Raw genomic sequence first — 26,681 nt, forward strand, 5'->3', positions numbered from 1 at the left:
AATTCCTCCGTAGGCCCTTCTCTTACACCTTAACCCACCCTTAAACCCACTCAAATCAAACCGGTCCCTAAACGTACCCGTATCCCACCTCAACAGCAGCAACATGAACACAATAATAAGTACCTAACAAAATTTTTTGATGAAAGTACATAGTTAACAACACCTGATATAAAGTGTGACCAATACATGATGTGTTTCTCACCTGTAGGGGACACAGCTTGGTTGAGCTGGACACCGTTCAGTCTGAGCTGCTCTTGAGGTTCTTGGTTAAAGGATGAATGTTCCTCGTAATGGTGGTCGTCGTGTGTCTGCAGTCGTTGTAGCAGGAGTTGTTTCGCTGCGTCTTCGTTGCGCAAGCGTGCCTGGAACTCACAAACTCTCTCTTGCAGCGTCTGCACACACAAGAAATCTGTGTTAAATTCAATCATGAATGCCAGCTGTACGACCTGAACAACTACACACAAACTAGCAGGAAGCAGATTTAAACAGTGGGAGGATTTTATTAAAATGAAAATGAAAACCAGGTTACTGAGAAAGTGCTCTTCAGGTTCTTCAAGTGTCATTTACACAACATACTCATGTCATCCCAAACACATATGGCTTTATTACATTATTTACAATATTATTCATTTATTTACACAATTTTATAATTTCAATTCAAGTTCAGATTTTAAAAACTGTATGGTTTTGTTGTAACAAAAAGAGCCAGGACATTTGCAAAAATATATCTCATCATGTATCAAAAGAAAACATTAACATATTTTTGATTTTTGATACATGACAAAATTAAACAATTCCTTTAACTTCACAATAGAACTTAATGAGCAAGTGACTATTTCTACTGGCACAAACTACCTCGGATACAGCTTTCAGGGACTCGGGCGACTACAAAACCTCTAGTAGAGAGATTTAAGCAAACAAGGAGAACTACGAACAGAGTTTAGACTTTACAGCAGCACAGTGTGTTTTGTAAAGATGACGTCAGAACGAGGCAAGTAGCACACACAGCTAAGCACAAAGAAAGAATGGGAATTACGTAGGCAGACGTCCAGGAACAGGACAAAGTAACCTTCTGTGCAGGTGAAATGGAGAGACGGCAGTGCAGACACAGAAAAAAAAGACAGAGAGGGAAGAAAGGAGCATGAAAACAAAACGATCAATGATGTGACATTGATGGATGACAGATGACACACAAAAGAACATTTGCAGGAAAAAATGTGCACATACCAACTCTTTGAGATGATAGCTATTTTGAAGATTTGAAAATCTGATGTCTTAAAATTCTGTATTTCAGTGATTGGTTAGGCTGGAATTCCCACTACCGACTCACTGTACCTCTACCTGGTCAACACAGATAGATCTAGAGAAGCACATACAAAGCTATCCCACGTCTAAACTATTGTTTGTATTGAGAAGAGCCGTCAATGCATTGAAAAGCAGAGGCCTGGTCAAACCATACATGTGATCTCCAACCAATCGGATCTCTTCTGCGCTGATGGTATGTTGAAAAGACTGGAAACCCAAGCACACTCAAATCTCTATTACTCTAGATTGTCCTTTTCAGAGAAGCTTCACCCACCCCTGGAGATCAAAGAGAGGAGGACTGTGCTCCTAATGTATCATTAACCTACAGCGGATCGTGTTATGTAACTCCAGATGAGCTACAGGAGTCATATCTTTTCAACATGCGCAAGTTACAACTTAGCCTAGTTTTGATGTAAAGGGGGACAAAGTTACTAAATATTTTTTGCGTTACACTATTAAATTTGTTAAAACGTAAATATGTATAATCTAAATATCTCTGGAAGCCTCCGATAAGGAGAAATGGTTGGAATAAAACAGACTTCAATCCTTTAGACATACATGATCATGTTGACATTACACATCTACATTTTAAGAGCGAGAACGTTGAACATAAATTACTTTGTTAGCTCTTCAACAAAACCCCGTCCTAAAGAGCACACCACTTTGGGCATCGGTCCGTGTCCATGTCAAATTAAATCAATCATAATAAATATATTTCATTTCTTGTGTTTTTTCAGTATCACGATCCTTATTAATTTCAAATGCAGTTTCAGAATGTTATTACATATTATGCATTATGCATTGGCAACATATTTTTACTGTTAGTTATGCCAAAGTTAGAATCAAGGATAAATTGAAATTCATGGCATTTCAACAAATTCTGCTCACATATGAAGGCTGCTATTGGAAGATTAAAGGCAAACGACATATTACTTCATGAAGAGCTTACGACCTACTAGACTTGTAGTCAAGACCGCCTAAACCGAGACCAAGACACTACCAAGACCAGAGGGTATCGAGACCGAGACCAAGACGGACCAAGTCGAGACCAAGACCGAGACCGAGACCGAGACGGACCAAGTCGAGACCATGACCGACACCAAGTCGAGACCAAGACCAAGTCGAGACCAAGACCGAGACCGAGACCAAGTCGAGACCAAGACCAAGTCGAGAACAAGACCAAGACCGAGACCAAGTCGAGACCGAAACAAAGACCGAGACCAAGTCGAGACCGAGACCAAGTCGAGAACAAGACAGAGACCGAGACCAAGACCAAGTCGAGACTAAGACCGCCTAAACCAAGACCAAGATTGAGACCAAGACCAAGATCAAGACCAAGTCGAGACCAAGACCGTCTAAACCGAGACCAAGACCAAGATTGAGACCAAGTCGAGACCAAGACCAAGTCGAGACCGAGACCAAGACTGAGACCAAGTTGAGACCAAGACCAAGACCGCCTAAACCGAGACCAAGACCAAGACCAAGACTGAAACCAAGTCGAGACCAAGACCGCGACCAAAACCAAGTCGAGACACAGACCGAGACCAAGACCGAGACCAAGCCGAGACCGGAGGGGAAGTTTAGATGTGTTCTGATAGTTCAATGATGTTCATTGAACTATCAATGAACATCTTTTCTGACCATAATAAAGGATCGCAAAGCCAAAAGAAACATTTGCAGAAACACGATGGAGTCCGCCTTTGTAATTGTAACGCAAGCGTTTCTATTTTTGTAATTTTTTTTATTGAAGACATTATAAGCAAAGAAGAAAACGGTCACAATTATAGAACAAATAAATGGAAAGAAAAAAAAGACACAAGACAGGGGTACATAAATTATCAGAAAAGATTACATATCAAACGAAAAGATTAAAAGACTTACATATTTCAATTGTTTTTAAAGCTTTCTTGGTACACAAGTTAGAGATAATCCGAAAGTAATGTTGTATTTGCAAGCGTATGGCGACGTACACAGTGACGTAACGGCGTCGTTCCCTGGGCGCTCTAGTCAGTGGAAAAACAAATAGGTTCTGAAGCGGTTCGCAAGTTGAACCAACTCCAAACCAACTTTGAACCAGCACCAGTTCCGAACCAGTTCTTTTTTTGGTGGAAAAAGGGTAACAATGGATCAAGTACAGACCGAACTTCCCATCCTCAAATGTTGTCTAATCCTTCATTATATTCTTATCAATCTTTCCATTTAAAGCTCAAAAACAGTGAGGTGTTTTAGATCTAAAGCAGCCCTAATCTAATCTAATCTAATCAACTAAATGAAATGGGATCTGCCTGCAGATGTTACCCTGAGGGAATCTCACATTGAAACAAACTGAGCCCGTGGTCATTTACAGACAGTCTGAGCAAGCAGCTGCGCTGAGAAGCCCTGAAGCAGATAACATTGTTTAAACACAGAACACAAAGGCAGTGCTGCCTGTTAGCGGTGACCTATGAAACCTGTAAAATCAATTACGCAAAGATCACACAGATATAGAACAGACCGGTCGCACAGAAACCAGCTCCTGGGTGTAGTGATCTGGTGAAGATGATTCAACCACAACACACCATCACAGAAACAGATGGATGAGAATTGAATGCATATTTTTAATGCATTTTTTATGTTGTGAAATAAGTCTCTTCTGCTGATCAAGGCTGAATTTGTTTGATCAACATTTTTTTTTTCAATATATTTATTAACTATTTACCAACATATAAAACACACACACCCAGAACAAAAATGCAAAATACAGTATAGACACATATTGATGTCTTTCGCATCATTACAACTTAGCATATCTTGTACAGGACTCACATCTTCAAGATTAATGAACATAAAAAAAAAAAAAAAAAAAAAAAAAAAAAAAACACACACATACAAACTATTAAGGCCTCCTAATACAAATACATCCTATAAACTCACATATCTTCAATTGTCTCTTTAAATACGTCACTATCCTCTTTCTCTATGAATGATTTAAATGATCAACATTTTTTTAGTATTTTAAAGCGTAATCTATTCCTGAGATGCAAAGCTGAATTTTCAGCATCATTACTCTAGTGTCACATGATCCTTCAGAAATCATTCTAATATGCTGATTTGCTGCTCAAGAAACAGGATTTTCAATGTTGAAAACAAGTTGTGCTGCCTAGTATTTTTTTTCCAGAAAGAACAGAATTTATTTGAAAATGGAAATCTTTTGTAATATTATGTCTTTACTGACACTTTTGTAATAAATGAATGCATCCTTGCTGAATAAAAGTATACATTTCTTTAAAAATTACCCCAAACGGTAGGCGTAAATGGTCTAAAACACAGAATCTAGAGAAAATGTGTTGCCCGACCGTTGCTATTCAGGCAAGTAAAGTGCGCTGAATTGTTTTTAGAAGCAAACCCCTGAATCGAAACCACTAATAATATTAATTGTCCAGGTTAATGTTGAATTTTTAGCCAAGTAAGTGTCTGATCCTTTAGAACTGACAAAAGTCCCAGAATGCCTAGTATGAAAAATCATAACGCTTTTGCTAACACCACTCGCAGGGTCGTACCTGTATCAGCAACTGCTGCTGTTCTGAGGTTGCCGTTTCAGCGAGGTCAGAGGTCAAACGGTGTCGTTGAAGGACAGAATTGGGTAACGAGAGGAAGGAGCTCTCCTCCTCACCATCACTCATCAGGATATCCAGGGAACTCGCTGAAGAAAACACACAAACAACAAAAACAGTAAATATGATTATTTTGACAAAAGTAAAGAGGTAACACTATTTTAAAGTGTTTTTGTTACATACCAAATCAATAACATTAAATTATGCATTATTACTTGCAACTAACCCTAACCCTATAGTAAGTAAATGTTGTTAATTAATATTAATCAGTACTTAAATATATAATTACACTGTAACAATGTAACAAAAATAAACAGTCAACATGAACTAATCAATGAAAAATACTTCTAAAGCATTTATTAATTTTAATTAAAATGTTAATTTCAACATTTCTAACATTATTAAAATCAAAAGTTGCATCGGTTAATATTATTTAATGGACCCGAGCAAACAAACTAAAAATAATTAGTATTTTTATGAACTAATGTTAACTGTAACAAATTATTTTCTCGTTGGCTAATGTTAATGCATTAACTAATGGGGCCTTATTGTAAAGTGTTACCACACCAGTAAATATTGTTATTATTATTATTAAATTATATAAATTATATATTTCGTGATGAAATGGACCCAAAAGCAGCATGAAAGTGGTCCAGATCAGGGATATTATTGTTAACTAAAGATAAAACTATAAAAAAATATTTGTGATAAATTAATAAAATAAATTAAAATATAATTATTAGATGAAAAACTTAGATGAGAAATAAACTCAAAAGAATGATTCGTTCACTGATTGGACAGCTACTTCTCATGAACACACCAAGGGGATCTAGAAGCAAATGTCAAGATCTTCAAAAAAAAAAAAAAAAAAAAAAACAGCTTCAATTTCCATCTATTCCTCACATAAACCCAACATATGGTTTCAGAAGATTAGGAATATAAGTCAAGAGTCTTGTGCGGTGGCGTATACAGCTGTACGGTTGTACACACTTAAGCATGAGGGCTCCGATTAACCTGAGAGATGTTTTCCCAGCAAATATTTCAGCAGTTATTACACGTCTTTCTGTTGACTGAACCAGTGAACCAGTTATTTATGAACCAACCATTCTTTTGAGTGTTTTCTTTTCAGGAAGCGAATTGGACAAACGGGTTTGCAAAATGCTCTGAATCAGTTTGTATTTGTTCAGACTGTGCTCTCGGTGAATCATCTAAAGTGGTTTTTCTCAGTCAGAAAAAATAAATAAATACAGTATCGAGAACACGAAGTACTGTAGATATTCATCTACAAACAATGTAAACAAAGGCTACTTTGTGAGAGGTAATTGAGGAAAAACTGCGGTGTCATATGAATAAGCGGCCAGTGTTTGCGTCTGTCCACGTTGTTTTCATGTGAACACATTTTGTTGCTTTTAGTCATTTCGGTTTTAAAATGTGTTTAAAGACAAACTTCTCGCTGATAGCTTGGTCTGAAGAGTCTCACGTCTTCTAGAACTGCAAAGTAGGTACATAAATGCTAGAAATGATACGTTTATCTCAGAGTTTAATTATTAACACGAGGAATGAGCATATATTGAACTTTTTTAGTTGCATTTTTTTTACTTCTTCCAGACGTCCCCTGGTCAAGTGGACAACTTTTACGCTTTTGGTTTCCCTTTAGAAGCTTCAGTCCTCCATCAATAACAGCTTTAAATCATAAAAAACAAGTTAATTTCTCTGTTTGTGTAACTTGAAAGAAATAGAAACCCTTCGCGGTTTGGAACAACTGGACAGTGAGTAAATGACCGGATCTTCATTTTTGGGTGAAGTAATCCTTCAAGATAAACATGCATTGAAAACATCATCAATCAATCTGGTAAAGGTCCTCTGGGAACCACAGAAACACACATCCGAGGATAAGATAACAACCTGCTGCGAGTGATGCATTAACCTGGAATTCAATGTGGCCATGAACCTTCCCAAAAAACAACAATTTACCGTTTCGTTTGCCAAACACCTCTCGTTTACACTCACACAGATGAGACATGCAGCCTCTCGCTGGTACGGTTTGCGATGACACAGCAGTAGAGCCGCTTTCGTGGAAGAGTGTCAGACTGAATGCAAATCTGTCACTGCATCACAGCAAAAGCCAGCACTCGACATTTCCCTGTTTTTCCTCTTTGTTTGCTTCCCTTTTTAGTCCTTTTTGGTCTTTGTTTCTCACACAATTGCTGTGCCTGTTGTTATATCGTCCCATGCAGCACAGAGCGCATTAGCACACGTACATATTTTTCTTGCACTCACACACAATAGTCCCAGTGTTCAAGCCCTCCTCTCGTCTTTAAGGAGATTTATCCTTCTGTACCTGGAGTGCATGTTGTTCTGCATCCGTCTGTCTCTGTTGCTCCCTGTGAGCGGGCAAGACACATCCCTCTAGCTCTCCTTGATGACTGAGCCAGAGAGGTCTCTCTCTCTCTCTCTCTCTCTCTCACACACACCAGCAATGTATCTCTCTTCTACTCTCTAACCACTACATATACTCAAACATTCAAACTATCCTCAGAAAAATGTTGCCAAACCGGTTTGTAAGTCCACCCATGTGACAGTGCTTACCATCCAATGAGAGGTCTTTGTTCCAGAGCTCCTGCAGGCAGGGTGTGTGGCCGACGTCCCAGGTCTTTCGTGTGCTGTACATGACCGCAGGGCCGAGCAGACCACTCCGCTGGACCGGCTGTAAAGCCAGACAAAATCCAATAAATACCCAAGTAATGAACATTTAGGGCTTTTCACACTGCACTTAACCCAGGGCTATCTTCGTTCTAAACACCGCTTTTAACCCCGGGTAAAGGAACGTTTCACATTTGTAATTTAGAAGCGGGGTTATGAAGCCCTGCTCAGGAGCAGGTTGAGCACTGCTTTTTAGAGATGGTCCTCGCTGCAGAACATGAAATCCACGGGGAGGAGTCGGATCCAGATCCAACTCCTCCCACCTTACATCTACCTGAACCTACACAGCTCCACCCCCTGATCCCTAACCCCACCCCTAAACCTACCCAGCCCCACCCCCTGAGTCCTAACCCACCCCTAAACCTACCCAGCTCCACCCCTCAGATCTGGATCCGACTCCAGATTTAATGTTAACCCCAGGTAAATTATTATCAGTGTGAAACGTGTAGCAAGGATCCCTTTTACCTGGGGTTTACAATAACCCAGGGTTAACTATTTCAAGTATGGAAAGCCCCTTTGTGCCATTAATAATAACGTTTTACATAGACATTTTATAAAATAAATTGAATCATTATTTGTCCAAACCACTGCAATATGAAAAAAAATAAATAGTTGCATATGACATTTTAATTAGAGTTTTAACAAACTAATCAACTTAATGTGATGCATTTTTGCTAGTCATTCATATACAAAGCTGGTAAAAAAATGGGTAGGATTTCTGCACTCAAAATACCATGGCATAGCTTTACCATTTGCATCTATTTGATTTTATTTAAATAATCATAATTTCAAAAATGCATGTATTCAAATTGCTTAGAATGCACATAAAAACATTTCAGTTAAACATTATGAATCAATTAGTTAAAATATGTGGAGATTGAAAAATTGGATTGACCCATTATAAATATATTAAAATGGTTATTTCATTCCGTTTATTACTTAGTTCTATTACAATAATATTGCTAGTTTCTTACTGGTTTCATTTATGTACTGTATGACTGTATCACATTAAGTTTATTAGTTTATTTTAAAAACTGTGAAACCCAAATGTTATATGCAATTAAAATGCATAAATAATAAACTTAGGTCTACATATATTTTTTTTTTTTTCAGTAAACCGCAGTCAATGTCTATACTTTTTCCACTCTTTTGGAAAGTCATAGAAGTGCTTTCATGGACTTTTCATTTTACCATTGAAGAAAATGGGAACAAACAAATGATAATTTTGCTTCTGAGAAGTTGAACCCTGGAAAAGTGAAAAGGGACCAGAACTTGTTCAATTGAACAATCTTCAGAGCCATAAACACAATTGGTGTTACTACAAATGAGATTAGAGTGCACAGACTACAGGTCACACTGAGAGAAGAGGATTACGCTCCTTGCAGACAGACAAACAACAAAAGGACACCCAATGACTTCATAACTGACTATCAATAATGTCTTCTGACCACAAAAAAGGGCAAAAAACAAGGCGATGACAGTATTTACTCTATAATCTATTTATTCCAGCACAGCCACGTACTGTTGGAGGCAAAAGTTTTGCTCACTAAGATGTTTTTTCAAAGAAATCTATCCTTTTTTTCCAGCAAGGATGCATCGAATTGATTCAAGTGACAACGAAGACCTTTAAAATCCCACAAAATATTTCCATTTCAAACAAGTGCTGCTCTTTTGAATTTTCTATTTAAGAAAATCCAGAAAATACAACACTTTCTCATTCTCATCCTTTGGCGTCATATAGATTTAGACATTTCGTCGAAATACTACACACATGGCACCATTTAGCGTCAATATAACACGCACGGTTATGGGTAGGTTTAGGTGTTATATTGACACTAAATGCCATGTGTGTTGTATTTCGACGAAATGTCATATGGCGTCACCTATATGATGCCAAAGGATGAGAACGGGCTCGAAAATACATGATCACGTTTTTTTCACAATCCCCCAGAATGAAGGATCATGTGACACTAAAGTGATGATAATGAAAAATTCAGCTTTGCATCACAGGAATAAAGTGCACACACTCAAATATAAATCAAATAGAAAGAAATCATTTTAAATTGCAATCATTTATAACAATATTACTATTTTTACTGCATTTATAAGTAAATAAACGCAGCCTTGGTGACCAGAAGAAGCATTTTTAAATTCACTAAAAACGCAATTACAATTGCCTTTTTTCAAAATCTTAAAATCATGACATTGGGTGTGTGTATGGGGTGATTAATTATCAGAAAAAAATAAGAGAACAATAAAAAAAAAAAAACAGCTTTTAAATGTGTGATGAAATATAACCAAGTCATTATTACCCATTTCAGCACTGCAGCATGAATAAAAAAAGCCTTTAATAGGATAATCAATCTCAAAATATTCAGCCTGAGCTAGTGTGTGGTAAACAGAAACCCTCTCTGTCATAGTACAGGGGGTCACTGGCTGATTTAACATGTCTGGGACCGAAAAAAAGGGTCAGAGGTGTATTTAAACACTGAATGGCAGAATAAGCTGTCAGTCTCAACCCAACAACACACGCTGGTCACGCTGAAACTAATCCGCTAGAGCACAGAACACACTTCGAGACTATTCACGCTGGTCTCTCACTGACTTCAACACACACACCTGCTGTACCATGAATCCAGTTCTCCTGCATTCCTGAGGATGCACAAGCTGATCCCGCTCCAGCCGGCCCTTGTTGATGAGAGATCCCATCCAACACAACATCTTTATCCTCTCCAGTCACAACAAAACAGCTCTTAACTGCTCCACATCTTCAAAATGATGCTCATGTTGTTAGAAAGAAAAGAATCTGTTTCCTAACAGGTTAGTGAAGACGTCGTGCGTCTCCACCTCAGAGATAAGGCAGCTTGCGTCAAGTTCATTTTACCCATAATCCTTTAAGCTGACAGCAAATGACCTCTTTCCATCGCGACGGCACGGCGGACATTTTTGGACGGACTCAAGTCCAATCCTTGCACTAACTTCACATTCCCCTGATATTTTGGAAAACATCTGCACGGTTCCAGCAGATTTCCTCATGCTCACACAGAGGACAAAAATAACTTTCAAAAGTTTGGGGTTGGAAAGATTTTTGCTAGAAGTCTGTATTTATGTGGATTTATTTTAAATAACTGTTTTATGTTGTACTATACTCTAAAAAATGCAACCCAAATTAGGGTCAAATATGGACAAACCCAAATGTTGGGTTAACTTTCACTTTCAAAAGTACATTTTTTATTAAATTTTTTACAATTACATTGGGTTTTGTCCATATTTGACCCAAATTTGGGTTGAAAAAACCCAGCATTTTATAGTGTGTCCTTTTTCAAATGTAATTCATTCCTGTTATGCAAAGAATAAACCTGGTGTCCATGATTCCTGTCTTTTCGACAACAGCACTTGACGAGCTCGTAATAACAACTGCAGTAGGATATTTCCAACAGCTTATGAATGCAAAAAACCTCACTGCTAAAATAGCTCAAAAAAGTTAGCTCTATAAGCATTTGTTTTTCATTCAAAATAGCTCTTTTAGCTTCCTATCGACACTAAAGTTAGTCCTCACTCCACCTGAGAAGAAACCTAAGAGCTCAAATGTGCTTTTAGGGCTAGAAAACACACTCTTAATGTTCTCTCTAATTCTGGAATTAATAAACAAGTCCTCATAACAGTGTTTTGACCACCAGAGGGAGCCGTACACAGACCTCTTGATTTAAATGCGAGTCACTCTATACCAATTATTGGATGCATTTTTTCAGGGTTGAAGACAGATGATGATCTGCATTACTACCAGACATGATCTCACAGTGAACAACAAAAAACATCTCAACATTTCAATTATCCCAGAGCTTTTCCTTCTCACTCTTCCCTTAAGGTCAATTTACACTCCGTCATTGGTAAATCAACACTCAGGCCCTTCTGATGTTTCACGGTGGTCTCCTGGGACGATCTCACACAGACTGCTCTAATGAAACGACGGATCTGAAACCGCACACCACACATATTCCTTTCATCCAGTGCAGATGGGCATTTCACGAGCTGAAAACGACGGAAGAGCTTATTCCCATCACACTGACATGGTTTTCATCTTCAGCAGCATACTTACACACAGCGGAGTGTGTGAATCTCATTAACCTACTTCTGTTTCTCTCTCTCTCCCCTGTGCTTCATCTTCTATTTTAGTTCTGCTACCCACATTCACAGAGACACACACAAAAAAATCATGTACAAATCCGAGAAACTGCTCTTAAAACGGCATTCAAAACATCTGAACGCAAGTGTTCAAGACGGAGACCTTTAAACACCTCAAAACAATATGAGATCCCCACTATATGACCTTTCAAACCAACTTCCAACTAATTTCAGTTGGATAACGATAAAGTCCTTCCAGACGTGACAGCGTTTTTGATTAGTTAATGAACAAAAATGTATGCAAGGGAAAATAATAGGCTAACGTACAGGATAATACATCATGACATTTTTGAAAATCATGCTTTGGGGTCTTTGAGACCCTAAACATCAAGAATGTTAAGTCAACTGCAACAGAAGAGGACAAATATGATTTTATATTTGAAATGCACAGCAGACCTTTTAAAGAGGTTCAAGCCATTTTGGGGATTAATGAAAAGCTTTAATTGCTAAATTACAATTAAAATCTGAAAAGTGTGTTGATGATGCATTAGTTTGGTTTGTGTGTATAAATATTATTAAAGTACACTTAAAGTGAGCAAATAAATACATTAAAATTAAAATAAAGATGAAATAAAAAACAAATATACATTTAAAAAAAAAATATATAATAAAATAAAAATATCCTGATTTATTAATAATTCCCATATCCTCAATTACAAAAACTAGATCTGATGGATCCAAAAAGATTCATATATATATATATTTTTTTTAAATGCATGATGAACAGGGTTATGATTGTTGTCAGTCAGTAGCACAAAACAATAGTATACCTTCATGTTGGTAGCAATGTACATGCATGTTTGAATTTCGTGTTCAAACACACACTTTAATTCAAACACACACTTTTTTTTAATCAATTCAACATTCAAATATAAAACAAAAGCTCTCAGTAGCCCTCAATCGGGTCATGGGGTCTATACGACCCCAATCGACTTTTACTTAATAAAACAAAAAGGTTCCCTTAATCTCAGTGACTTTTCATACATTATCTATCTATACACACACAAAAACTGGGCTTGAATCGGTTGTTCTGATGGTATGTAAAAAAAAAAAAAAAATGTTTACACTTCTGGTCTTTGGGGTCAATATGACCCCACATTGAAATGAATGGGAAATGTGCAAAAAAAAAAAAAACTAAATATATTTTCTTCATGTGTCAAAAAACCCCCAGCATAAATCTGAAATCTTTACACAGAAAAAAAGGCCTAGTACTAGAGCATAAATGCAATGTATCATAAAAAAACAATATTTCATATGCAAGCTAATGGTGTAGTTGAGGAATTATGTGGTATATGGATACAAAAGTACTTTATATCTCCAAAACCACAGTATTAATGAATAGATGAGAAGTAATGATATTATTTGTATGATTAAAAATGTATATTTTTTGTACAATTAATCAATTGTTGGGGTCATATAGACCCCAAAGCTCAGAAGTGTAAAGAGGAAACGAAGACCATTTGAAGACTAAAGTATCCTGTTAGTGGGCATTTCTTTACTGAAGCCTACAGCATCAGTCCTTCATCTCGGCAGACACATGCATGTGCACAGACAGTCTGTCACCAGTGAATCCTGTGGTCCAACAGTCTGTCGCTGTCGCTCTGATTTCCTGCATCATTCATTCATCTGCAGTCCCCCCCTGAGTACTGTATGTCTCTCCATCTGTCTGTCTGTCTCCTGTTCCTGCATTGCTTTGTCTAAATCACAGTACAGGGACGCAAGCACATGCAACTTCTCTGCTATGAACAGCCCATGAAACATTCATGTGAATCCAGTTATTACAGCTTCCCCATCCCCCATCATAAGAGTAACATCACCGCATCCATCCGCTCCTGTAAATCCCCCCAGCAAACATCTGGGACATTAAACCATACGCAGTGTCCACAAACTAGACCTCTGCATGCGTGTCATGAAAGACAATGTGTGTTAAATATAATACAGGTAAAACATAAAGCATAGAGACATACATATTTCTGCTTGGTCTCCATCTCTGAACTCACCTCCGTCCCTGCGGTATCCTGCTGTCGCTCATTCCTTCATCATTTTAGATTTTATTTGGAGTGTGAGCATACACTCGTTTACAGTACACACACACGTCGCCGATCTCCGCTAAGCCGCCCCTCTCGCTCTCTTTGTGTCACACACACACATGCAGCTCCTCTCTCCATGCACACACTCTCGTACTGACACCAACGCCGTTTTTCCTGCCGCTGTTCCTTAGTAACGGTGGAATCCGAGCCGCACACACACACACACACACACACACACCACGCTTCTGCCCTCCTTCCCCTCCTATCCTACAGTTCCCTCCTCCCTCTCCATCACCAGACTGGCCAATGTAAATAAATATTTTAGCATGCAAATGTAGCGTGGTGTTGCTTTTCACTGCACTAGCATTTGTGTCTGCCGTCTTTTTGGCACACTGAAATATTTTACATTTATTCATTAAATGTGTTCATCTTTCAGTGCATTTTAGGTATAAAGAATTGAATAGCCAACCTTGGTGCTCCTAGAGTCAGTATCAGCTGTGCTACAGGAATACATGACCAACAACAGATAAAGGAAAGGAAAATAATAAAATCATGCAAGTTTCGATTGGTTTTGAAAAAAATATATACCACTTTAAGAAGTTTTAATTTAGTCAATTATGAAGTGAAAAAAATATATATATAAAATGTATGAACTAAAATATATATATATATATATTAGTTCATACATCTCTTTCAGATTTTGAGAAGTTGCAACACATGACAATATAAAATATGAAGTTCTGAACTAAATTTCCTACTTATTAAATAGTCAAATTGTCTAATATTTTAAGAGACATATTGACCTTGACAGTCATGAGGGTCACACAGACATAATATCCCATTTTATGTTTTCTGCTTGTTGGATTTATGGTTTCTGCTTGTTGGATCCCACATGCCTTCATATTATTTTGTTATTATTACATTAATATTGTCGATAAATGTCTTGACAAGGTATTTTTCAAGAAAAAGTAGACTGAAACAAACTACTTATCTTCTTCTTTTCATGAAGCCTTCATTATGACCAGTTATCATTATAAAGTGATTAATAGTATCACCCTGATGTTTCTTAATGTGAATACAGAAATTAGAAATATGATCATAAAAGAGTTGGATTCAAGTTATTGCATGAATGAATTAAACTTACTATAAAACATCAAATTCAAAGCACTAACAACAACAAAACAATAATAAACAAACATACTTGTCTTTAGGCTGGTCACAAGAAATTGCTCACTCATTTGTGTGGTGTATTAATTGACGGGTCTCTCAGCAACTACACTGACTTCTGCTCCCATGAGACCAAACTGAGGCAATACTAGGTAACTGAGTTACAAACGCAAACTTGAGCTGGTACATAGAAAGAAACTGCAAGAGCGGTTGCTCTTCAATGGAGCATTTCGGTTTATGGTCAAGTCAGCGTTACGAAATCATTTCCAAAGGATTGTAAAAGCCATCCATTTAAAGCATACTAAATTGTTGTGTGTGTGTTACAAGTTTACTAATTAATGTCTTAAAAGAGCAGTGTCAGCTTTGTTGATAAATCTGTGTCAGCTGAGGATTTCATGCATTGAGACAACACAAGCCCTGTTAATGATAATCGGTGGCTGGGCAAGTCAAACAAAACACTCTGAAACTCATTTGCAAAAGTGAGTACTGAGCACTTAAAGGCATAGTTTTGTGTGCATGTATGAATTTGTCTTCTGCTGAAAGAATATGGGTAACCAAACAGCTGATGGGATGTATTGACATTGAAAAATACTATGGAAATCAATGGGGCCCATGAACTGTTTGGTTACAGACATTCTTCAAAATATCTTCTTTTGTGTTCAGCAGAAGAAAAATTCACACAAGCTTGAAACAACTTAAGGGTGAGTGAAAAACTGGTCAATTATCCCTTTAAAGTATTGATAGTTGTAAATCTGGCAAATCTGGTTTCCCAACAAAAAAGCTCTCATTAACATTAAGGATTATGACAACACTGCAAAAGTGATGTCACAGAATACCATTATGGCCTGAAACATGCTCTAAAAAAGTATGCAAAAACAGACGCTTAAATGTTCAGTCTTGCTGTGCTGTACACCACAAGTGATAGATCCTGTCAAATACAGTATCTATGACAATGTTTTTCTGACATCTAGTTCAAACAGATACTGTTGCAAGACAAAACTTTCCATAAAGCTCTGTTTATGGTAATGAGAGCGTCACTTGTGGCAATGTTTAGATTGAAAAACGCAAGGGCTGTCAAAATGGCTGAAAAAACAAAATCATATCCTTAAATATTGATATTCAAATTATGTTTAAATCTAAAAGGCATAATTTCAGTTAGATGGAGAGAAGCTTTTGGCTTGTCTCTTGAGGGCACAAGTCGGCGCAATGAGCAAAATATTAAATGCAATGCATTAAATAAGTCATCAATGCAATGAAATTACATGTCTGTACAAAAAAAGTGCATAACTTAAGTTTTAAACTAATGTTTATAAATCAAATTTTGTAAATTGCATAAACAATTATGAACAAAACAGCATCATGTATTTATTCATAGGTTAATACAAAGAGCCGAAGCACAGATCACACAGAGTTTTAGCGTATAAAAACATGAGATCCTGAAGTCTTCTTACACCCGTTACATTCTCATCGTATCTCGTGCGCCACAAACAAGGCTGTCTGAAACGCACCTACAATTCAAATGCACCGATTTTGCATTAAAATGTGGATTTTTATTTTAAATACGATGAATATTTCAATTAATTTGACAGCCCTGAAACGTACTGTACGTCTTATGTAATGTGGAGCTGACCAAGTTGCTTTTAACTACATAGACCAAGGAATATCCATGGAACCATTCCATAGCACAAAAGGTTTTTTATAGTGGAAAAGGGTTCTTTAAGTTCTTAAATATAAAGGCTCCAAATTTGTTTTTGTTTTTCCACCAAAACATTTTGTGCAATGGAAAGGTTCCATGGATGGTAAAGGTTCTTCATGAAACCATCTATTGGTTTGGTGAGGGGAGCACTGCAACCAATAGACCCCTTTTCAGTAGGTAAACATGGTGACTTTTTTTGTGGGCGGAGCTTAGGTGGAGGCAGAACGATCCCTCTGGCCGCTTCACTAACGCTAGTTAGCAAGTATTGTTAGCTTGTTTAACAATGACTGGAGAAAATTCGATTTTATCTTAATGTGCAAGGTCACTCTGTGTCCAGGACCGAAATTGTTCTTTCCAAAAGTTATTTTTAACGGACGGAACCAGATTGGCCGACCCGTAGCCGCCTACTCGCTCACTCAATGCATGGACAATCTGACAGGATTAACGTTACCTCAGTTGAGTGGCCTGACTTCTACACCTACCTTATAGAGAAACCGATTGTAAAGAGAAATTGAGGGCATATAAATCTTTAGATGCCTATATGTTCCTGTACAAGACTTGTGTGTACGATCCGCAGTTCTGCCGAGACGACGACAATGTAAAGAGTGACATTACGATGTGAATATTTTCTAGAAATCACAATTCCAGATGCAGCATATTATTTTTTCATCAATTCTTGCACCAAACACAACAAGATGACATTTAATAAGAGTAACAATAATTTAAGCTCCTCATTATGTAGCCGAATCTGTGCTGGTTTGTATTGGCCGCCTCCAGTTTTCACTTTGTTTTGCCTCAAGTTAGCGCCGTGACGTAACTGTGACGTCGGCGCAAAAGGGGTCTATAAAGGATTCTTCCTAGAATTGATGGTACTTGTGGAATAAGCGTTCAGTAAAACCAATTCCAGCTAGGAGAGATTTCTGCTGATCCAACAAGTGAAAGCAAAGAACATTGAGGGAAGAGAACAGTAGATTGAGAGCATTACGTATGAATTAAATTACGATTAAAGAGGACAGGGAGCTCTCCGATTAACCCACTGCTTACATAACCACTCAGGATTTTATCTGCTAAAACGGTCCATCAGACAACAAAGAACATTAGAAATGGGACAGGATGATAATTATCATTCCAGGTACAAGAAAATCCCCATGTACACTGCAAAAAAAACATACAAGCCATTCACATTCTGAATTACTCTAGAAGCAACTGATCGCACAAAACTACTAAAAAGCAACTGGATAAGGGATGAGACGTTTTGAAACACATCCAGTTGGCTAAAATGGCTAGACATTCTGAAAAAACTTTCAAGCTCAGCCAAATCCTTGAACCATCAAAGAATCTGATGTTTTACCAAATCAATAATACAACACTCATAAATAATGGGAAGGAATCAATGAATAAATAACCACATTTTGGATTAAATGGAGATTTTCCATGGCACACAGTAGCTCCTGAATGGATCAGTCAAAAACAACAACCTTAAACACGCTTGATTGAACGGTGATCATGTATCAAACAACATTAAAGATCAACTTAAAACTGTGCAAATCTTTCAATCTCACCTGTCCTCTCTTCCTCCTCTCGTGCACATTATCCAGGGGTAAAGATCTTCTTTTACTTGCTCTGCAGGGTCCATCCAGGCATCTTTCAAAGTCATGCTGTCTAAGGGCTCTTGAGGTCTCTAATGCTCCAGAACTTCCAGGCGAGGGGTGCTTGTTCTTCTTCTTGCGTCCCTGTTTGGCTAAATCCTGTCTGTGCTGCTCAGGTGCCTCAATCGCTTTGGGTTCAGAGGATTCCAGGGCCCTGGGTCTCCTAAACAGGCTATGTAGGGACAGAAACACCAGGGTGCACAGCACATACATGATGGTGCTGACTAGTAGAGTCACGAATGGGTCCGCCAACACGTTCAGTCAGAGATGGAGTAACCTGTAAAAGACATCCCGGCTGATCTCGTTTCAGGGTCAGTGCCAGCACAGAACACTATCTTCTGGTTGAAGTTACAGTCGTGATATCAGCTCTACTGCGCTGTGCATGGTTTCAGACTGAAGTCCAAAAAGGACAAATTCAAATAACCAGTTTTGGAATAAAGTTCCCCAATAATAGTCGCCTTTTGCTTGTTTTCCCGCCAGTTCTTTGTTGTATTTACCAGGAAAATGCCTTCTCCATGGTAAAACTGCTCAGTACATGTTATTCTGATGCATCAGAGCTTCTTCTAATGCTCATTTAGGCTGATAATCTGTCCATGATCTGATCGGCAAATGAGATGGCCTCTCACATCGCCCGAGAGAGGATGAGGGAGGACTGACTAATGCACACCTGCTTTTAAACCCCACAAAGCCATTTTAACCTACCTGGGCACATCTATAAAGACACACCCTGATAAACAAGCTTATGCAAACACACGCACACTTGCGGAATAATAGATGAGTAGATGGTTCGCTAACCGGGAAAGGCTTGTGAATGTTTGGGTCCTTATCTTTCACATCTCCATTCCTCTTCTTTGGAGAACTTCCAAATGTAATCTTGAGATCACAACCGGGGTATTCCACAGAAATCAGATTGACCGAGTAATCATTAAATTCTTCAACCAAACAGAGTCATAATCGTCAGTGGCACAAGCTGATATCCAACCAATCCTTACCTCCTTTTGCGTCACAAATGGTTTTATGTTTTTTTTAATGGTTCACATATCAGACCACTCCTTCTGTTATCTTTATCCCAGTTTGTGGTTCATAAGACTGGGCAAACTCCAAATGGTCACAGCCCGGCTGCTCCCGCGTCGCTGGTGAAGTGAAGTCCCACACCTTTGCTGAGAGAGAAAATGCATTTCACTCTTTCTCCCTCCCTTTTCTCATGGTGTCCATCTGTCACTACAGTCCATGAGAGCTAAGCGTCTCTTAGCCGATGATGTAACGACTGTGTTTGCATCTATGCAAAAAAGGAAAATCAACAACAAAATTTTTTTTTAAATACACCGCTGAGGATAAAGAAGCTGGTCCCTGATTGGTTGTTGCCATGGTGAGATGACCTAGTTGAACTGCGTCTTACAAACTTGCCATCATGTTTCTGCTGCGTGACAACGAAAAGAAAATAACACAGAAATGGATGACCAAAAGATTGGCTCACAGTGAAACTGACAATGTCAATATTGAAGGCTGAATTTTGATTTGTGGTCATAACGGATCACTGCAGCCTTGTGGTAAAACTTCAGAAAAACAAAACAAAACAACTGTCACTTTCACTGTGTGAGTGCGGACTAACAAAAGATCTTCTGGTTCATTACCCTTTTTAGGGGCCTGTATAGAGTCATGCCTGTTCTAACCAAATTAACCAATACAGTAGTTACAGATCAACAGGCTAAACAGCACATTACACATTTTAATAAAATACAATGTGAAAAAAAAATCTTTGAAAATAATTTCACTGCAAACAAATGCAGTATTTTAATAGAGCTGAGCAATAAATGAAATCGGTCTGAGATGTGAACCAATTAAAGGTACAATCAGACCAGGGTTATAAAAGATAGAGGACTGCAACGTCAGTGGAAATAATAAAAAGAGAAGAATATGGCATCACTAGAGCCTTATAAAAATAAACGTTGATAAAACACGAAATAGGTTACTGACAGGCCACCTTACTTAACCAAAGTTTAGTTGAGTAAGGTGGCCTGTCAGTGACCTGTTTCGTGCTTTATCAACATATATTTTTATATTTCGCAATAGACCTTATTCAGAGCAGCGCCATGACGGGTATGAAAGTAAGGCTGTGAGGGACAGACTTACCGTGTTTCCAATGGCATACGCTGTAAAAAGCTGAATAAAGCGGCTAGATTACTTACAATTTTCCACAGCTTACATTGTCGGGAGTTTTTTGTCAACTGACATTTCTTGGAAAGATATTTTTCCACTGTTTCATGAGCAGAACAATCCGAAAACACATTAAATAACAGTACAGCCCATTGAAGAGATGCAAGTCTATCCCTCACAGCCTCGCTTTCATTCTCATTAAAAATCAAAGATGGCGCTGCCATGAATAATGCGTAAACAATGCAAATGGTAACTATATGAGGCATCCTCCATAATCACTATACTACTGTACATTAGGATTGTATCAATTCCATTAGAAATGATACAATAATTAGTTCACAATCAATTAACATATCTCAGAGTTAGATTACCAAAAGTTTTTTTTTTTCAGAAGAATTTGAGATTTTCACTCAGATATTATTACACATACAATTATACACTCACCTAAAGGATTTTTAGGAACACCATACTAATACTGTGTTTGACCCCCTTTCACCTTCAGAACTGCCTTAATTCTACGTGGCATTGATTCAACAAGCTGCTGAAAGCATTCAGAAATGTTGGCCCATATTGATAGGATAGCATCTTGGAGATGGAGATGGAGATTTGTGGGATGCACATCCAGGGCACGAAGCTCCCGTTCCACCACATCCCAAAGATGCTCTATTGGGTTGAGATCTGGTGACTGTGGGGGCCATTTTAGTACAGTCAACTCATTGTCATGTTCAAGAAACCAATTTGAAATGAGTCAAGTTTTGCGACATGGTGCATTATCCTGCTGGAAGTAGCCATCAGAGGATTGGGTACATGGTGGCCATAACTAGATGGACACGGTCACAAATAAAGCTCAGGTAGGCTGTGGCATTTAAACGATGCCCAATTGGCACTAAGGGGCCTAAAGTGTGCCAAGATAACATCCCCCACACCCTTACACCACCACCACCCGCCTGCACAGTGGTAACAAGGCATGATGGATCCATGTTCTCATTCTGTTTACGCCAAATTCTGACTCTACCATCTGAATGTCTCAACAGAAATCGAGACTCATCAGACCAGACAAGATATTTCCAGTCTTCAACTATCGAATTTTGGTGAGCTCTTGTAAATTGAAGCCTCTTTTCCTATTTGTAGTGGAGATGAGTGGTACCCGGTGGGGTCTTTAATAATCCTTTTGGTGAGTATTTATTTAAAATTGGTCATGTTGTGATTTAACTTTCCAAGATTAGAAATGCAAACTACTTTTAAAGGATCAATTCACTGGCGTTATCATGTGATATGTGAGATTAGCTGATAAAAGGCAATAAACATAAAATTATATGATAGGTCAATGAACACAAAGCCTTTAGTGCTGCTATGATTCAGCATAAAACAACAATACAATTCCAATGAAGTAGATCTCAGTGTAAGGCCAATGCCATACAAACATAGATCTTGACAAGTCTTAAACAATGTTGTTCCAAACATGCATGAATTTAGTCTTTGCAACTGTAGACCTAGCTGCAAAGAAAACATGAAAGACAAATATTTGCACAAAACTTTCAGTGGAATCTCACCGTTAACTTGATCCATCAATGAATTATAAAGTGTGTGTGTGTGCAGGTGCTATGCAAACACACAGGTATGCGACTTCAAGTAAAGAGGCTAAGCCGAACACGACCACCCGTCGGTTAAGCAGCTTAGAGCAGAAATATTTCAGCAAAGTGAGCAGTGGGATTAGGAAATGCTGACAGATGCCACCACTCTCATTCAAGCCCTTCACAATTAATGCAAAGAGACATTGAGTTTAGAAAGGGAAAGTCAGCAGAGATTGTCTCGTCTCCACGCAGCATTGCTGACACACCATGGCCTCAGTGTGTGCTATTTCAGGAGCAAATTACAGAGTAACAGAAAAGGGTGGGAAACCTCAAAATTACAGGGTTAATGTCAACTAACGTATGATGCAATACCTCAACTTTTATCTTCTTGTCGGAGAAACCGCTCGAATGCATACATTTTCAAGGAACTGGTTTCTTTGGAGGATACTGGTCTTGGCAGCACAGGTCAGAGAAGTCCGGATTAGTGTAAACTATGAAAAGTCAAACAGTGGAAACACAGGTTTTACCCAACCTACTGCCAATGAGCATTGACCTCATGAGTGAGTCAGAGTCTCCACCGAGGCGTACAGGCATATATGTAAGTGAGCCAGACATGTTCTGGGTGTCTAACATCTGTTGCACATATTGCTTTTTACAGAAGCACCCTGTAAAGTTTACTTCTGCCCAGGAGAATCCCAAAGGAAAGGAAAACAGAGCAACACGTATTTTAGGCGGTTAAAACTCAAACGCCTAAAATAAGAACATTATTTTGTTTTAGAGTCGACCAACGAAATTGATCCTTTCACTTACCTCAAAGAATGTTTAAATAAACGGTTATTAAAACAACCATTTTTTTTCTCAGTGTGAAGAACATTTTAAAATTCTAAGAACGTATTTCCAAAATAAAGAACCTTTTGTGCATTGAAAAAGTTCCATGGATGTTACAGGTTCTTCATGGAACCATCAATGCTAATAAAGAACATCTGTTGCCTTAAAAAATTCGTTGCATGTTTCTTTGGCCTATTGAAGATGCATGCCCATAAATGCTGAGAGACCATGGAGCACAGCACCATCTGTTGGTCTGAGCTGGTTTCCTGGATAGACGACAGTGATTCATTGCAATTATGTAACATGAAGTCTTGTATTGCCAGTATACAGAGGGGTGTGACAGGGTGTCTCAGGAAGCTATGTTGTTTACACAGTTGAACTAATGTATAATTAGGGAAAAGAAAATGGTACTATGTAACATAGGATATTCCTTAATTATATGACTAAACAAAATTAAGGTGATACTACAAGTGATGTCACTCCTTACTTTCTTAAACACTGTAATTTTAAATGCAATAATAACTGGTAGTTGATGCCAAGCAATGACAGCAGCGTCCCAAAGTATGATTCATTCTCAATCTAAAAGTAAACAATTTTAAACAACATTTTTGTCATTTGTCTTATTATACGTGTCATTTTAAGCCCATATTAATAGAATATGCATGGAAGATAAAATTGTGTGATTGAAGTGAACTGCTAAAAAAGCTAGCTTGGTTTGCCTGAGGAAAACAAGACATGGCAGGCATTCATTTTGACAGCAAACAAGTGACAGTGTGCTCGCCACAACACACACACACACACACACAACGCTTGGAAGAAAAGCGTTAGTGCCATAGTTCTCATAGAGGACTTCTCACTGACTCCTTACTAAGGAATGTACTTAAGGGCATATTCGGGAATGATAGAATACAAAACTGGACAAAGCGGCCCAACATGTCTACACACTCAGTATCACACCCAATCAAACACGGAAAAACTTACGGTTTATAACCGACAAAGTAGTCAGCAATGGAAGTTACGCATAGCATAGACAGTTTCATTGATTTTGCTTAAAAATAAATAAATAAACAAAACTCCTCATGGTGCAAAGCAGTGAAAAAACATACTATTTTTTTTGCATTTAAAAAAAAAAGAACACACAAGCTAATCTGAATCCACATATGAAAGCTTGTTCCCACCATTTAATAAAAAATAAATATGGTAATTGCGGATATTCACATTTTGTGGAGTTTACATTTTGCAAATTCTTTTTTTTGTTTTGTTTCTGCAATGGAATAAAAATAAAGCAAAATATTTATTTGTGAATGTGAATATTTTACAAATCTGACTACAATTCTGATGCTTCTCAGAATTGTGAAATTTAAACTCGCAATTCTGTTTTTTTCTCTCTCAGAATTTGAAGCTAATGTCTTCAAATTCTCGGTCTAAGTTACATTTTGGTCTGTTTCTCACAAAAAAAAAAACTATTGGAATCCACTATGAGTTAACAAACTATTCAATCTACTGAATCCACATATATGAAAGCTTGTTCCAACCATATAATAAAAATATGGCAATAACAGCAATTCTGACTTTTCTCCGAATTCTGACATTTCGAAAATTCTGTTTTTTGTTTCTGCTATGGAATAAAAATAAAAATAAACATTTATTTTGTGACTATCGAGTCTGACAACAATTCTGACGTTTCTCATAATTGTGAAATTTACCCAGATAGCACAAGTCTATTTGATGTAATGTTTACATCTGGAAGGCGTATTTTTAAGAGTGTTTGCTCATCTGCAATACGTCTAGGACGTTTCCTGTCAGATGTCAAATAGACGTTTAGAAGATGTCTTTAAGATGTAATGATAAACTGAAGTTAAAAATGAAGTTAAACTGAAACATCTTCAAAATGTCTATTTGACATCTGACAGGAAACGTCCTATAGACGTATTGCAGATGAGCAAACACTCTTAAAAATAAGTCTTCCACATGTAAACATTACATCAAATAGACTTGTGATATGGGTAAACTTGCAATTCCTCAGAATGTGAAGCTAATGTCTTGAAATTCTCGGTCCAAGTTACATTTTGGTCCGTTTCTCACAAAAAGCTATCGGAAGACACTGTGGTTAACATGAGGGTGAGTAAATGTCAGAACTGTCCAATTGACAACAACTGGATAGTTTTTACAAACAGAACGCACTCAAACTCGACTTGATCAAGCTCAATCAACAACTACCTAAACAAAGACAGCACAGACACTGAGGTAGCCTATGTAAGATGTCTGCTAAAGATCTGTTAAATCTGGATAGATATACTGTGTAAAAACATCTGATAAACTTCTTAAAAAAAGGCAGTTTTTCCCCCAAAATCCTAAACATCTTAAAGACACTTTAGGAAACGTCCTAGAGACGAGACGAGCAAACACTTAAAGAAATAGCCCACATCTTGCAGATGTCAATCACTGCAGACGTCAAATAGACATCTCCAAGATGTACTTGTGCTATCTGGAAAAGCAGCACTTGAAACATCTCACTGCGTGTTTTATAAGCAAGTCTAAACTGATTCAACTGATATAACTTTTCCAAACTGAAATGATGACTAGTTCACTGAGCATCCGAAGTAATTTACAGGGCACACCCGGACTTTGATACACCCAAAATACTTTCCGTAAATTACTAGTTGTTTGATAAAACACATGTAGTTTATAATTGAAGGCACGTAACTTAGTTATAATAATAACAGTCTCGAGAAGATACCGCTCTTGTCTTTCGACAAAACGCAAGCCGCTATTTTAATTTTGAACCGAGAAACGGAATGTTTAGTTTATGATTCAGGATGTTCTGCAACTTATTTACTTTATTAAATGAGTTTGAAGGACTGTCAGCACTAGGAAGAAAACTGAATTGGCTATAACAGCGACAACTGCATTTGTCTTACACTTGTTTTAGCAATACAGTCGCAATGGTTTCACAATAGCGCTTTAATATACTCCATAACATTAAAATATGAAGCATGTGCGATATAAGTGAAAGAATGTGCTTACGTCTCAGGCCAGCTAGCACGCCAAACTCCTTCCTCCGCCCCGGTTTCCTCCTTAAACCGTTTCCTTCAAGTTTTATTCCACTCTTTTACCCACTTGTTGCAAAAAGCTGTGTTCAGTCTCGCGGTCTGAAGAGCTGAAAGTTTAGTAGTGTGTCGTGAAGTGAAGATAAACGAGATAAACACGCCTGAGTGAAACATGCAGCACGAGACGCGCGCGCACAGCTGACTGCAGTGACGCAAACGCTCGCTCCTCCTGTTCATAGGAAAAAACGGCCACTGTTCATTCCTCATTAACTCAAACTCTCAGTCAGCCCTCCTGATGTTAAAAAGACTTGCAATAATAGACACTACTACCAAGAACTGTCACTGTAGGTAGGATACATGTCTTTTATTTAGAAGCTACAAGTAAAATATGTTCAAGACCATTTAACACATGTGGATACATTTTAAAGACGCATGCTGGACACCCTTTTTAATAAGAGTACAGCTTGTGTTTTTATATCTGCTTTAATAAGGTTATAGACAATGCATGATGCTGTAAAGTGTAGAGCTAGTTGTTCAGCAGTCACTTAACAAACCCAGGATTGTCCCTCAGATTCCCGCCTTTACATATTTCCTGCATCTGGTTTTGTAGAGCAAGAAAGGAACAATGAAAAAATCCTCATTCTTCCTGTGCTCTTCCTGTCAGTCTGTATGTCTTAGCATGTGTGTCTGATTTAGATAAGGGATTTCCATGAGCATTTATAGTCGTTTTACAGTAGCTCACTT

General features: G+C 37.9%; 1 protein-coding gene across 8 annotated transcripts in view; it reads right to left on the minus strand.

The window, feature by feature from the left end:
* The window catches only part of kifc3 (kinesin family member C3), a 52,027-nt gene extending 25,872 nt beyond the window's left edge, over window positions 1-26,155 (minus strand). Inside the window, exons 1-4 of one of the 8 annotated variants that reach the window (XM_089135307.1) lie at window positions 25,915-26,155; window positions 7,488-7,605; window positions 4,845-4,987; window positions 203-392 (exon numbers count right to left, since the gene is read on the minus strand). In XM_089135307.1, the coding sequence (XP_088991433.1) occupies window positions 203-392; window positions 4,845-4,987; window positions 7,488-7,569 (415 nt within the window). In that variant the 5' untranslated portion in view covers window positions 7,570-7,605; window positions 25,915-26,155. Of the gene's footprint in view, window positions 1-202; window positions 393-4,844; window positions 4,988-6,872; window positions 7,247-7,487; window positions 7,606-13,786; window positions 14,034-18,241; window positions 19,489-25,914 lie in introns of those variants that run through there. The other 7 variants (XM_089135304.1, XM_039647472.2, XM_089135305.1 and 4 more) reach the window with 7 other exon arrangements.
* Window positions 26,156-26,681: the final 526 nt, after the last annotated feature.

This window comes from Pimephales promelas, chromosome 10, assembly GCF_988280905.1.
Source record: "Pimephales promelas chromosome 10, fPimPro1.hap1.1, whole genome shotgun sequence".
Taxonomy (NCBI): Eukaryota; Metazoa; Chordata; class Actinopteri; order Cypriniformes; family Leuciscidae; genus Pimephales; species Pimephales promelas.